The 14,006-nt window shown below is 35.8% G+C and overlaps 1 protein-coding gene across 1 annotated transcript; it reads left to right on the top strand.

The window, feature by feature from the left end:
* The first annotated feature begins 968 nt into the window (after window positions 1-968).
* On the top strand, window positions 969-1,898 carry LOC116468203 (olfactory receptor 5B2). The gene has a single exon (XM_032151802.1). It carries the CDS (start codon window positions 969-971, stop codon window positions 1,896-1,898), a length of 930 nt encoding a protein of 309 aa, XP_032007693.1.
* The last annotated feature ends 12,108 nt before the right edge of the window (window positions 1,899-14,006 follow it).

Genomic DNA, 14,006 nt, shown 5'->3' with positions numbered 1-14,006 from the left:
TAGCTAGCTCTCAGACTGTGCTAAACATTTAACATTTTGTTTATTGTTGTAAAAATGTATTATTTCATTGAATTTTCAAAATAATGCCTTGAGGTTGATCTCATTAATATTTTCATTCTGCAGATAAATAAGGTTCAGGGAAGTTAGTTTGGGACCAATGTGGCCTAGGTAGTAAATGGTAGCACTGATAAGCACCTCTTCCCAATCCCAAGCTCTATATCTGATGCTGCCTTCCCCTCAGAATTGTCTTTGCCAGTTGTACATTTCCCTACTTCTCCAGCTGTCCTGAGACCCTTAATGTGCATTTTCCTCTCAGTACCTCACTGTGAAACCTGCCTAAGTTTGCACCAACAAAGACAATGAGTAATTGTAAATTGCTTCAAATTCAATTTGATTTAGATTCAATTTAGACCATTGAGCTTGAGAATGACTCTCCTGAGCCAGAAGATAGGCTTGACTATTAACACTTGTGTACATATCAATAAATGACTTAATCTTGTGAGCCTCACAAATTAAATAAATGTAATAACTAATCAACCTCATTATATAGTTGAGAGGAATCAATATACATACAAATTGCCTAGAGCAGTTCCCAGTATGTGAGCAACATAAATATATAAGTTTTACAAGATTAGGGAAAACTGAATTTGCAGAAAAATTAGTTCCAGATGAGTCATCTTGGACACATCATTAAATATACTACATAGCAGTTTATAAATTTATAAAATGGAAACATTGGGATATTATTTACAAAGATCCCCTGGATTCAACAGATTGCAACTCTGTAGATAATGCACTAAAGATTGTTATCAAGCCTATGCTTTAGATTATAGAATTTTGAAGTACAAATTGTTGCTATAATTACATAATGCATATAGTATTTATACATTTCTAAATCTCTTTGTTTATCACTCTATTGCTTTATTTCTCATTGCTACAGGACATCTTATGATTCCCAGGTAATACTGATGGAGAATTGTACAGAAGTGACAAAGTGCATTCTTCTAGGACTAACCAATGTCCCAGAACTACAGATGCCCCTCTTTATCTTGTTCACCTTCATCTACCTCCTCACCCTGTGTGGGAACGTGGGGATGATGCTGCTGATCCTGATGGACTCTTGTCTCCACACCCCCACGTACTTTTTCCTCAGTAACGTGTCTCTGGTGGACTTTGGATACTCCTCAGCTGTCACTCCCAAGGTCATGGCTGGGTTCCTTAGAGGAGACAAGGTCATCTCCTACAATGCATGTGCTGTTCGGATGTTCTTCTTTGTAGCCTTGGCCACGGTGGAAAATTACTTGTTGGCCTCAATGGCCTATGACCATTATGCAGCAGTGTGCAAACCCCTGCACTATACCACCACTGTGATGGCCAGTGTGGGTGCTCATCTGGCCCTAGGCTTATACGTCTGTGGCTTCCTAAATGCCTCATTCCACACTGGGGGCATATTCAGTCTCTCTTTCTGTAAATCCAATCTGGTACATCACTTTTTCTGTGATGTTCCAGCAGTCATGGCTCTGGCTTGCTCTGATAAACACACTAGTGAGGTGATTCTGGTTTTTATGTCAAGCTTTAATATATTTTTTGCTCTTTTAGTTATCTTTATCTCCTACTTGTTCATATTCATCACCATCTTGAAGATGCATTCAGCTAAGGGACACCAAAAAGCATTGTCCACCTGTGCCTCTCACTTCACTGCAGTCTCCATCTTCTATGGGACAGTCATCTTCATCTACTTGCAGCCCAGCTCCAGCCACTCCATGGACGCAGACAAAATGGCATCCGTATTCTATGCTATGATCATCCCCATGCTGAACCCTGTGGTCTACAGCCTGAGGAACAGAGAAGTCAAGAATGCATTCAAGAAAGTGTTGAGAAGGCAAAAATTTCTATAAGACTGGAATTTTAACATTGTATACACAAAAATGTTTCACTCATCTCGGACTTTCCTCAAGCAATGAGTTACATTTGAAACCCCACAATACATTTAAGTTCATGAGGTGATATTCTTACCTCTTTAGAAGTCAATTATTTGATACAAATAAAACATTCTCAGAAATGTAATACTTGAATGAGGAACGCTAAAGGGAAATGTTAGAATTTTTGGAACTTGCTGGTCAAACCTTACTAATGACATTCGGTTTACTCACTTGTTCGTTCCCCTTGCATTTTCTCTACCACATTCCAATGCAAACATACTTGTTAAACAGGGACACCAGCAAGCCCACAAAAAAGTACATGTTTATGCCTCTTGTGGGCACATAGGCATTAGAAGGAGAAATTTACTCAGAAGTAAATGGGGTGTGGCTAGTTTTTATATAAAGGATGTAAGTAATTAATTTAGAATTATAGTATAAATTTACTTTTGAATAGACCTTTTTATTTTTTTTTCGAATATGGTGGCTGTTTCTAATATGACTTAAATCCACAATGGTTTAAATAATGCAAAAATAAAAGAAATTTTGTGCAGATTTGTTTCCTGCCTTGTTTCTTGCCATTTGCTGTGTGTCCAACTCCTCTGATGAGGTCAGAATGTCTGATTTCGTTCCTTTTTTTTTTTTTTTAAAGATAGATACAAATGATTTATTTTATTTCTGGAGAAACATTTTACAATTTCACTGAATCTCTCCGAGGTTGGCATTTTTCTTCTATTTTGCCCTTCTTTTTTTCATTATTATTATTATACTTTAAGTTTTAGGGTACATGTGCACAATGTGCAGGTTTGTTACATATGTATCCATGTGCCATGTTGGTGTGCTGCACCCATTAACTCATCATTTAGCATTAGGTATATCTCCTAATGCTGTTCCTCCCCCCTCCCCCCACCCCACGATAGTCTCTCCCCCTCCCCTGACCCCACAACAGTGTGATGTTCCCCTTCCTGTGTCCATGTGTTCTCATTGTTCAATTCCCACCTATGAGTGAGAACATGCGGTGTTTGGTTTTCTGTCCTTGCGATAGTTTACTGAGAATGATGATTTCCAGTTTCATCCATGTCCCTACAAAGGACATGAACTCATCATTTTTTATAGCTGCATAGTATTCCATGGTGTATATGTGCCACGTTTTCTTAATCCAGTCTATTGTTGTTGGACATTTGGGTTGGTTCCAACTCTTTGCTATTGTGAATAGTGCTGCAATAAACATACATGTGCATGTGTCTTTATAGCAGCATGATTTATAGTCCTTTGGGTATATACCCAGTAATGGGATGGCTGGGTCAAATGGTATTTCTAGTTCTAGATCCCTGAGGAATCGCCACACTGACTTCCACAATGGTTGAACTAGTTGACAGTCCCACCAACAGTGTAAAAGTGTTTCTATTTCTCCACATCCTCTCCAGCACCTGTTGTTTCCTGACATTTGAATGATGGCCATTCTAACTGGTGTGAGATGGTATCTCATTGTGGTTTTGATTTGCATTTCTCTGATGGCCAGTGATGATGAGCATTTTTTCATGTGTTTTTTGGCTGCATAAATGTCTTCTTTTGAGAAGTGTCTGTTCATGTCCTTCACCCACTTTTTGATGGGGTTGTTTTTTTCTTGTAAATTTGTTTGAGTTCCTTGTAGATTCTGGATATTAGCCCTTTGTCAGATGAGTAGGTTGCAAAAATTTTCTCCCATTTTGTAGGTTGCCTGTTCACTCTGATGGTAGTTTCTTTTGCTGTGCAGAAGTTCTTTAGTTTAATTAGATCCCATTTGTCAATTTTGGCTTTTGTTTCTATTGCTTTTGATGTTTTAGACATGAAGTCCTTGCCCATGCCTATGTCCTGAATGGTATTGCCTAGGTTTTCTTGTAGGATTTTAATGGTTTTAGGTCTAACATGTAAATCTTTAATCCATCTTGAATTAATTTTTGTATAAGGTGTAAGGAAGGGATCCAGTTTCAGCTTTCTACGTATGGGTAGCCAGTTTTCCCAGCACCATTTATTAAATAGGGAATCCTTTCCCCATTTCTTGTTTTTGTCAGGTTTGTCCAAGATCAGATAGTTGTAGATATGTGGCATTATTTCTGAGGGCTCTGTTCTGTTCCATGGATCTATGTCTCTGTTTCGGTACCAGTACCATGCTGTTTTGGTTACTGTAGCCTTGTAGTATAGTTTGAAGTTGGGTAGCATGATGCCTCCAGCTTTGTTGTTTTGGCTTAGGATTGACTTGGCAATGTGGGCTCTTTTTTGGTTCCATATGAACTTTAAAGTAGTTTTTTCCAATTCTGTGAGGAAAGTCATTGGTAGCTTGATGGGATGGCATTGAATCTATCAATTACCTTGGGCAGTATGGCCATTTTCACCATATTGGTTCTTCCAACCCATGAGCATGGAATGTTCTTCCATTTGTTTGTATCCTCTTTTATTTCATTGAGCAGTGGTTTGTAGTTCTCCTTGAAGAGATCCTTCACGTCCCTTGTAAGTTGGATTCCTAGGTATTTTATTCTCTTTGATGCAATTGTGAATGGGAGTTCACTCATGATTTGGCTCTCTGTCTGTGATTGGTGTACAAGAATGCTTGTGATTTTTGTACATTGATTTTGTATCCTGAGACTTTGCTGAAGTTGCGTATCAGCTTAAGGAGATTTTGGGTTGAGACAATGGGGTTTTCTAGACAAATTGTCCCTGTTTGCAGATTTGCTTTTAAATAAAAGTACAATCGTCTCTCTGTGTCTCTGCTATGCATCTGCAGATTTAACCAACCATAGATAAATATTTGTAAAAGTAATAATAACAATACAACAATAAAAAGTAACACAAATTTTAAAATTCAGTATAATAATCACTCTTTACATAGCATTTACATTGTGTTAGGTATTACAAGTAATCTAGAGATGATTTAAAGTATATGTGAGGATTTGCATGGGTTATATGCAAATATGATTATATACTATGCATCAATATCTAGATCCAATAATCTGTTCCATTGATTTATGTGTCTCTTTTTCCCAATACCACACTTATGTGGACTATCATAAGCTATAGAAGGTCATGAAATCAGGTAATATGCATGCTTCAACTTTATTATCTTTATTAGCGTTGCCATTCCATATGAATTTATAATCACTGTATTCATATTTATTTTTTTAAAAAGGCTGCTTGGATTTTAATTGTGATTGCAAGGAATCTTCAGAGCAGTCAACATAAAGTTCTCTCAATTCATGAATATAATATTTCTCTACACTAATTTCAATTATTAAAACTTCATTAATCAGGATTCTATATTTTTCAGCACTTTTAAGACACATATCTTAAATACATTCAAAGAGCTAAATGAAATCTTGAACAAGAAACTAAAGGAAGCTAGGAAAAAGATATTTCAAGAAATAGTAAACTATTAATAAAGAAGTAGAAATTATAGAAAGTAATTGGTTAGAAATTCTGGAACAGAAACCAAAAATAGATAAGATAGACTATGGAAAGTAATGGTTCAGATTTCTTGACTTTTAAGTATTGGTATTTTTTACAATTAAAAAAAACTTTTGCTATTGTGAATAGTGCCGCAATAAACATACGTGTGCATGTGTCTTTATAGCAGCATGATTTATACTCCTTTGGGTATATACCCAGTAATGGGATGGCTGGGTCAAATGGTATTTCTAGTTCTAGATCCAGACTTGGAACCAACCCAAATGTCCAACAACAATAGACTGGATTAAGAAAATGTGGCACATATACACCATGGAATACTATGCAGCCATAAAAAATGATGAGTTCGTGTCCTTTGTAGGGACATGGATGAAACTGGAAAACATCATTCTCAGTAAACTATCACAAGGACAAAAAACCAAACACCGCATGTTCTCACTCATAGGTGGGAATTGAACAATGAGAACTCATGGACACAGGAAGGGGAACATCACATTCCGGGTACTGTTGTGGGGTGGGGGGTGGGGGGGCGGGGACAGCATTAGGAGATATACCTAATGCTAAATGACGAGCTAATGGGTGCAGGAAATCAACATGGCACATGGATACATATGTAACAAACCTGCACATTGTGCACATGTACCCTAAAACCTAAAGTATAATAAAAAAAATAAAAAATAAAAAAATAAATTAAAAAAAAAAAAAAAACTTTTATATTCATTGTTGCATCACAGAAGAATAACAGCCTATGAGGTAGATTAAAGGATTTTTTCTGCTTGTGAATGAAGATCAGACCATGGCAGGTTTATAACCATCTGACTGTTGACAAAGCCAGCATTATAACTGATCTTATGTTAAAATGTTATTCACATCCCTACATCTCTGAATTCCTGGATCAAAAATAATATTTTGGGTCACTTTATAAGTGAGTATAAACGAACAAATTTTGAAAATATATTGGTCGCTCTTGAAGTATCAGCAGAATGTAGAAATTAACTATTTAAAGAAATAACTGCAATGGCACATATATGTACATATGTTTGGGCCCAATTTGGCAACTTAGAGGAAGAAATTTCATACTTAGATGCTGTGGCACATTCTGAGCACTTTCAAGATGATTTTTAATACTTTATTTTTATTATAACATTTATTAGTTTTTGAATGATGGTTTGTAGAGCTCGCTGTGTCTACCCCCACAATAAGAAAGGAAACATTATTTACTTAATAATGACTGTAACAAAGACAGGGCCTGGTAAATAGTTGACACTCAATATCCTTTGGTTAAGGGAGTGACTTTGATCAAGGTGATTCAAGTTATACCTTGTAAGAATTATGCTAACTTTATTGTCAATTCTGGGCACACGTGATAGAACATATTTATTAGAAAGCGATCATTTGTTCTAACTCACTATATATGCAAAGCCAGCTAGGAGGAGAATGAAAAGAATAGGAAAGAAACTAATGCTGAATACATTCCTTGTGTCAAGCATCAAGTTGGTAGGATTCTATGTAGCATTCGATGTAATCTAATACATTACAGCTCTGTAAAATAAGTACACTGGCATTATATAAACTAAATTTTCACAGAACATGAAACTGGGATTCAAGGAATAGCAATAATGTTCTCAAAACCACAATTAAAGTCACCCAATTACATTTAATGTAATCAAAGCCACACTTGATTGGCATTCAGTTGCTAATCAAATACTCTTCTCTGTACAATCCAGGTAACTTACTAGAAAAACATATCCTTGCAATATACTTGTTGTTAATGATCCTCTAGGAGCCTTCTCCTAAATACTCACATCATATCTATAATATGACACATTTTTCATTAATTTTTCTTTTAGGTTGAATTTTTTTTCTTCCTCTCTCTCTGTCTCTATCTCTCTCTCCTATCTCTCTTTTCCATTTCCATATTCGACCCTTAAATTTTTGATTATGTCATATATTTTATCAATTACTATCACAATATTATAATACTTTTCTGTTTATTCTTTTACCAGTATACTGATGCTCCTCAATGAATGATGGGTGTACATCCTGATAAACCCATCATAAAGTCAAAAATCACAAAGTGAAACATCATACATTGGGGACTATCTGTGTTGCCTCTGTCTACTGTAATAATAGCAAGAATTATAGTAGTAGTAGCAATAGTAATAATAGTAGTAGTAAACATTAATGAGTATCTATTTTGATACATAGATTGAATTAAGTATTCTTCATGACAGTATTTAATCCATTCAATTACTTTAAATGAAGTGTTAGCACTCCAATTACACAAATGATGAATGTGACGTATAAAGTTAATTAACTTCACCCAAAACTTTTGAACAAATAGTAAATTAGGATTCTCCAGAGAAAAACTGAACAAATGGAATCAATAGAGAATATAGAAAGAGATTTATTATGAGGGGTTGGCTCATGTGATTATGGAGGCTGAGAAGACCCTAGATCTGCCCTCTGCATGCTGGAGGCCTAGGAATCCTGGTAGTGTACTTTCATTTCAAATCCAAAGGCCTGAGAACAGAAGCACCAGTGGTGTAAGTCCAAGTCCAACTCCAAAGGTCTGAGGATTAGTTGTGCAGATATCCCAAGGCAGAAGATGGGTGACCCAGCTGAAACAGGGAGAACAAACTCAAATTCATCCTTACTCTGCCTTTTGTTTATATTCAGGCCCCCAACAGATTGGATGATGCTCACCTGCATTGCTGAGGGTGATCTTCACTCAGTCTACCAATTCAAAGGCTGATTCCTTCTGGAAACAACTTCACATACATGCTCATACATAATGTTTTACCAGATGTCTGAAAACTATGGAGGTTCCTCAAAAAACTGAAAATAGAACTATAACATGATCTAGCAATTCCACTGCTGGGTATGTATTCAAAACAAAGGAAATCAATATATTGAAGAGATATCTGCACTCCAATGTTTACTGGAGCACTATTCACAGTAGCCAAGACATGAAATCAACCTGTGTCCACTGACAAATAAATGAATTTTTAAAATGATACACATACACATGGAATATCATTCAGTCATAAAACAATTAAATTCTAGGCTGGGCATGGTGGCTCACGCCTATAATCCTAGCACTTTGGGAGACCTAGGTAGGTGGATTACCTGAGGTCAGGAGTTCAAGACCAATCTGGCCAACAGGCGAAACCCCATCTCTACTAAAAATACAAAAATTAGCTGGGTGTGGTGGTGGGCACCTGTTGTCCCAGCTACTCAGGAGCCTGAGTCAGAAGAATCATTTGAACCCAGGGGAAGGAGGTTTCAGTGAGCTAAGATCGTGCCACTGCACTCCAGCCTGGGCAACGAAGCAAGACTCCATCTCAAAAAATAATAATAATAAAATAATAATAATAATCAAATTCTGTCATTGGCAGCAACATGAGTGGAACCAGAGGACATTATGTCAACTGAAATATGCCAGGCACAGAAATACAAATATCACATGTTCTCACTCATATGTAGAAGCTAAAAAATATCTCTTTGAGGTAGACAACATCTCTACCTGGTGGTTTTCAGAGGCTAAGAGTTGTGAGGAGAGGAAGATAAAAAGAGGTTGGTTAAAGGATACAAAAATAAAGTTAAATAGAAAAGAATAAGTTCTAGTGTTCAACAGCACAATAGGGTGACTATAGTTAACAGTAATGAGTTGTATATTTCAAAATGGCTAGAAGAGAAGATTTGGAACGATCACCACACACAAAAAAATGATACATGTTTCAGGTAAGTGATATCCCAATTACCCAGATTTGATCATTACACATTGTATGGGTTTTTTTAATTTTTATTTTTATTTTAAGTTCTGGGGTACATGTGCAGGACACACATGGTTGTTACATAGGTAAACATGTGCCATGGTGGTTTGCTGCACCTGTCAACCATTCATCTAGGTATTAAGTCCAGCATGCATTAACAACCTTTTCTAATGCTCTTCCTCCCCTAACCCCACACCCCGACAGGCCCCAGGTGTGTTTTCCCCTAAAACCCCATCATCTCAGCCCAAATTATACACATTGTATGTTTATGTCAAAATATCATATGTACCCTATAAATATGTACAGCTATTATGTATCCATAAAAATTAAAAACAATTAAAAAAATAATAAATTTGTGAGGTAATAGATATCCTAATTACCCTGATTTTATCCTTACACATTGGATGCATGTATCAAAATAACACATGCACCCCAGAAATGCAATCATCATGCAGCAATAAAACAAAACATATTACAATGAAACAAATATTACAACGAACATTACAATAAAACAAACCATTAACATAAACTATTAATAAAAAATGGTTACTAGTCAGCAACGTGAAAGATAAGATATAAAAAGAAAGCCAACAAAATCACAAAAATAAAATATACATTATTTTTATAAAATCCTGTTTTATAAAAACAGTTTTATAAAATCCTCTGAGGGATAGCATAAATACTAGACTAGACAAAATCGAGTTTAGAATGAATATATATAAGTTAGAATTTTAAAATATTCAAAATACAGCTTAGAGAACAAAGAAATGGAAATCATGGAAGACAAAACAAGCAGGATACATTGAGAAACTCAAATGATTGTGTAAACTCCATATGGAAAGAATAGCAAGAACAAGAAAAAAAATAAATATTCAAACAGAAAATTGATAAAATTTTGCCAAACTGAAGAAAATTAAGTCCTTGGATTGAAGAACTCCACCAATCTGGGGTAGAATACATTTTAAAATTTCTAATATTGGATCACTTTGTTGGGGAAGTGAAAAAGCAAGGCCAAGAACATACTTTTTAGATGCCAGGGACATAAATATACGAAGTAGTAAAAATCAGCCTGAAAAAACTCATCCTTTGATCAGAAAGAAAAAATAAGTCAGCAGATGGTGAACATTTATCTTAAAAAGACTGAGAGAAAATAAATTATCAATAGAGATTTCCATACCCAGATAAACTGTCAATCAAGTTTCTTGCAAGATCAAGACAACATCAACTATACAAAAATTGAACACTAGTTTAATATTCGGACATACACTGAAAGTGTTTCAGCAGAGGGAGAGGATACAATTTATCTGATTGGGATTTGGAAGAAGAAATCCAGCATGTTTTGCTCTTTTCTTTCTCTTTTGGCCCTGCTTCTCTGCGGCAGAAGTGCCTTCTGTCGTTTGGTCCAGCTTTATTTATGTGATAAGGATAATGGCAGAGGATTTGCATGTATAAAGGAAAAACCTATAATCTTGGGATGCTTATTAGATTAGGTTCCCCAGAAGCAAGCCTAAAGAAATTGATTTTAATTCATGCAGTTTATTTGCAAGTTAACAGCAGAAAGCACTGATGAGGTGACAGGAAAGTGAGTCCGAGAAGGAAAGGAGGCCAATAAAGGGTTTCTTTTTTTTTTTTTAAAGTGTAGTGCTTTTATTAATTTTTTCTTTGCCTCTTTATCTATGTACTCAGTGGTAAGTTGTCATTGGTTTAAAATAATGGGTTATGTTGTGAATATGCCAAAAATAATAAAATAAAATAATGGGTTATAAAATATTAAATACAAGCCTTATGGTAACTTGAAATAAAAAAGCATACAACGGGGCTGGGAGTGGTGGATCCCACTTTTTTTTTTTAATTATACTTTAAGTTTTAGGGTACATGTGCACAACGTGCAGATTTGTTACATATGTATACATGTGCCATGTTGGTGTGCTATATCCATTAACTCGTCATTTACATTAGGTATATCTCCTAATGCTATCCCTCCCCCCTTCCCCCACCACAACAGGCCCCTACACAGCCAAAAGACACATGAAAAAATGCTCATCATCACTGGCCATCAGAGAAATGCAAATCAAACCACAATGAGATACCATCTTGCACCAGTTAGAATGGCGATCATTTAAAAAGTCAGGAAACAACAGGTGCTGGAGAGGATGTGGAGAAATAGGAACACTTTTACACTGTTGGTGGGACTGTCAACTAGTTCAACCATTGTGGAAGTCAGTGTGGCGATTCCTCAGGGATCTAGAACTAGAAATACCATTTGACCCAGCCATCCCATTACTGGGTATATACGCACTGGAGTATAAATCATGCTGCTATAAAGACACATGTACACGTATGTTTATTGCTGCACTATTCACAATAGCAAAGACTTGGAACCAACCCAAATGTCCATCAATGATAGACTGGATTAAGAGAATGTGGCACATATACACCATGGAATACTATGCAGCCATAAAAAATGATGAGTTCATGTCCTTTGTAGGGACATGGATGAAGGTGGAAACCATCATTCTCAGCAAACTATCACAAGGACAAAAAACCAAACACTGCATGTTCTCACTCACAGGTGGGAATTGAACAATGAGAACACTTGGACACAGGAAGGGGAATAAAGGGTTTCTTTAGTGAGTAGGTTATGCCTGAAGAAAACTGGGCCTTTATCTACTGGGAAACACTGGAAAACTATCAAATATGTCTCAAAGTTATACCACCTGAAAAATTAGGAATTGGATTCTTATCATTCTACTTCTATCTATCGTGTACTGATTGCTGACACCAGAGAGATTAAAATGTTCCACACATGAGCTGAACCTACTTTTACAGCAAATTCTAAGCCCTAAGTCTGCAAAACGCAAATTTCACATTCTTTATTTCACAATAAGTATTGGCCTGCACATGGACAACCCAAGTGAAGAGGGGTGGATAGAACACTAACAATGTTTGCTAGGAAATAGTAATTTGAGAGAGAAAAGAAGCCCATCCACCCATTTACCTGAATCAAATTTTTAAATTGAATATAAATATGAAGGAATATTCTAATCTTCATTTCTCTGATACCTATGTTATATTTATCAGTTGATTGTAGACACAAGAAAGTAAAACAGGGATTATGTTTATCAATCTACAAATTCAGTTGCTATCAGATATATCAAGTTATAAAATAGAAAGTAGAAAAATGAATAAAAAGAAAACAAAACAAATATTTGACATATATTACACGTCAATAATACAGTAAATATAAATAGATTAACACACTGCTCATGTATGTAATAACAACTTAATAAAACTGGGGGAGAAAAAAGGCATGACAGCAATTACCACAAATAAACATGTTTGTGACTCAACATGACAAACTCTATCACTGGATGCTGTTTAATTGCTTCTTCCCTAGATAAGTGAGATAAAGGAAAGCTATTGCCCTCATAGGGACCCTGTTCCCCAGAGAGTTCCATACTTGTAGACTTTTCTCCTGGCTGCCAGTCATTAGGCTCTGAAATCATAGTATGGCTCCACATGATATTATTTAAAATGGATAAGACTCTAACCAGAGCCACTTTTATCCTCATTCATCCAAATGCATGCTAATACTTTTAGTGCACAATCTGGTCTTTCCTGAAACTGAGACTATTGCTGTGATTCTGCAACCAAAGGCAGAAAAAAACTTCCCAAGATAAAAATTGTATTGGTTCATGCTGAAGGGATAACAACTTGCTAAGGTCTGTATAGGTCCACTGTCATTTTCTCTGTATAGATACAATTGTGTGAAGTTGTGGGAGAAAACATTTTCTCATTTCTATTCCACAAATGAGGAAACTGAGCTCAGCAGAAGACAAATAAGTTTTTCAAGTTCACAGAAAAACCCATGGTACATGCAAAACCTGAACCCAGACTTTCACAGCACAACAAAATGATACAACATAGAAAAACGACAAATGTTTGAGTTAGCACTCCATGTTAATAATTCTTTCTCTACCTCTTTATGCCTCAAAAAACTTGAACATTTCTGAAAAGTACATGATAGAGAATTTCTCCAATGTTATTTAGGCATTCTTCCAAGGATGAATTTCTGATTTCAGACTCACATTTGAGAACTGCCTTTTTCTTCTTTTCAAAGAGTAAGGTAAGCTTCTATATTCAATACATACTTTTGGTGAAATATGTAATTGTTGCAAAAGCAGCGTGGCAGCTACGTCTTGTATGAATTTTTGAGCTCAGATCTACTTGTTTGAACATTTTTTCTAAAACATGGAAGTGGGTCTAGCATTCATTGTTAAAAAAAAAAAGAAAACTTAACCAACAGACAATACAGTGATATTTATGAAATGCCATGCTGCTCTCCCTAAGATGGTAGTAAAGTCCTAGGCTGGATGATGCTCTGATTGAGTAGGTGGTAAATATATCTGGTTTATTATGTGTTGGTTTGTCATTGAAGGAATAGCTCCCCCAAACAGGGTGCAACAACTCTTCAATAGACTTCAGAAAGATTATTACGACACTACCAAGATCCCTATTCCATTTTTACTATCATTTCCTCACAATCTCACTTTTCCATTACTTGCTAACCTAGAAAATCTGACATTGCAGTGATTAAAGGCACAGAAATTGGAATAGGTTAGACATGGGTTTGAATCTTGAATTTATCTTACTGAGTGTAGAATATGAGGAAGGTACAAAACTCCTCTAATCTCCCAATATTTAACAGCAAATGGGGTTATATATCTGTGTGTATAAATACTCTCTCTCTCTCTCTCCATGCTCTGATATGTATGTCTGTCAATCTATCATCTGTCTATCATTCATGAATCAAACTGGATCATAAGTACAAAGGTTAAGCTGCTAGTAACTTTAGAAGATCTGATTCATA

Source organism: Hylobates moloch, unplaced genomic scaffold, assembly GCF_009828535.3.
Source record: "Hylobates moloch isolate HMO894 unplaced genomic scaffold, HMol_V3 SCAFFOLD_5, whole genome shotgun sequence".
In the NCBI taxonomy this organism is placed as follows: Eukaryota; Metazoa; Chordata; class Mammalia; order Primates; family Hylobatidae; genus Hylobates; species Hylobates moloch.
The sequence above is the reverse complement of the archived record's forward strand: the minus strand, read 5'-3'. Positions and strand labels throughout refer to the sequence as shown.

Coding starts and splice junctions, on each gene's coding strand:
- LOC116468203 (XM_032151802.1), top strand. CDS start 969: ATGGAGAATTGTACAGAAGTGACAAAGTGCATTCTTCTAGGACTAACC.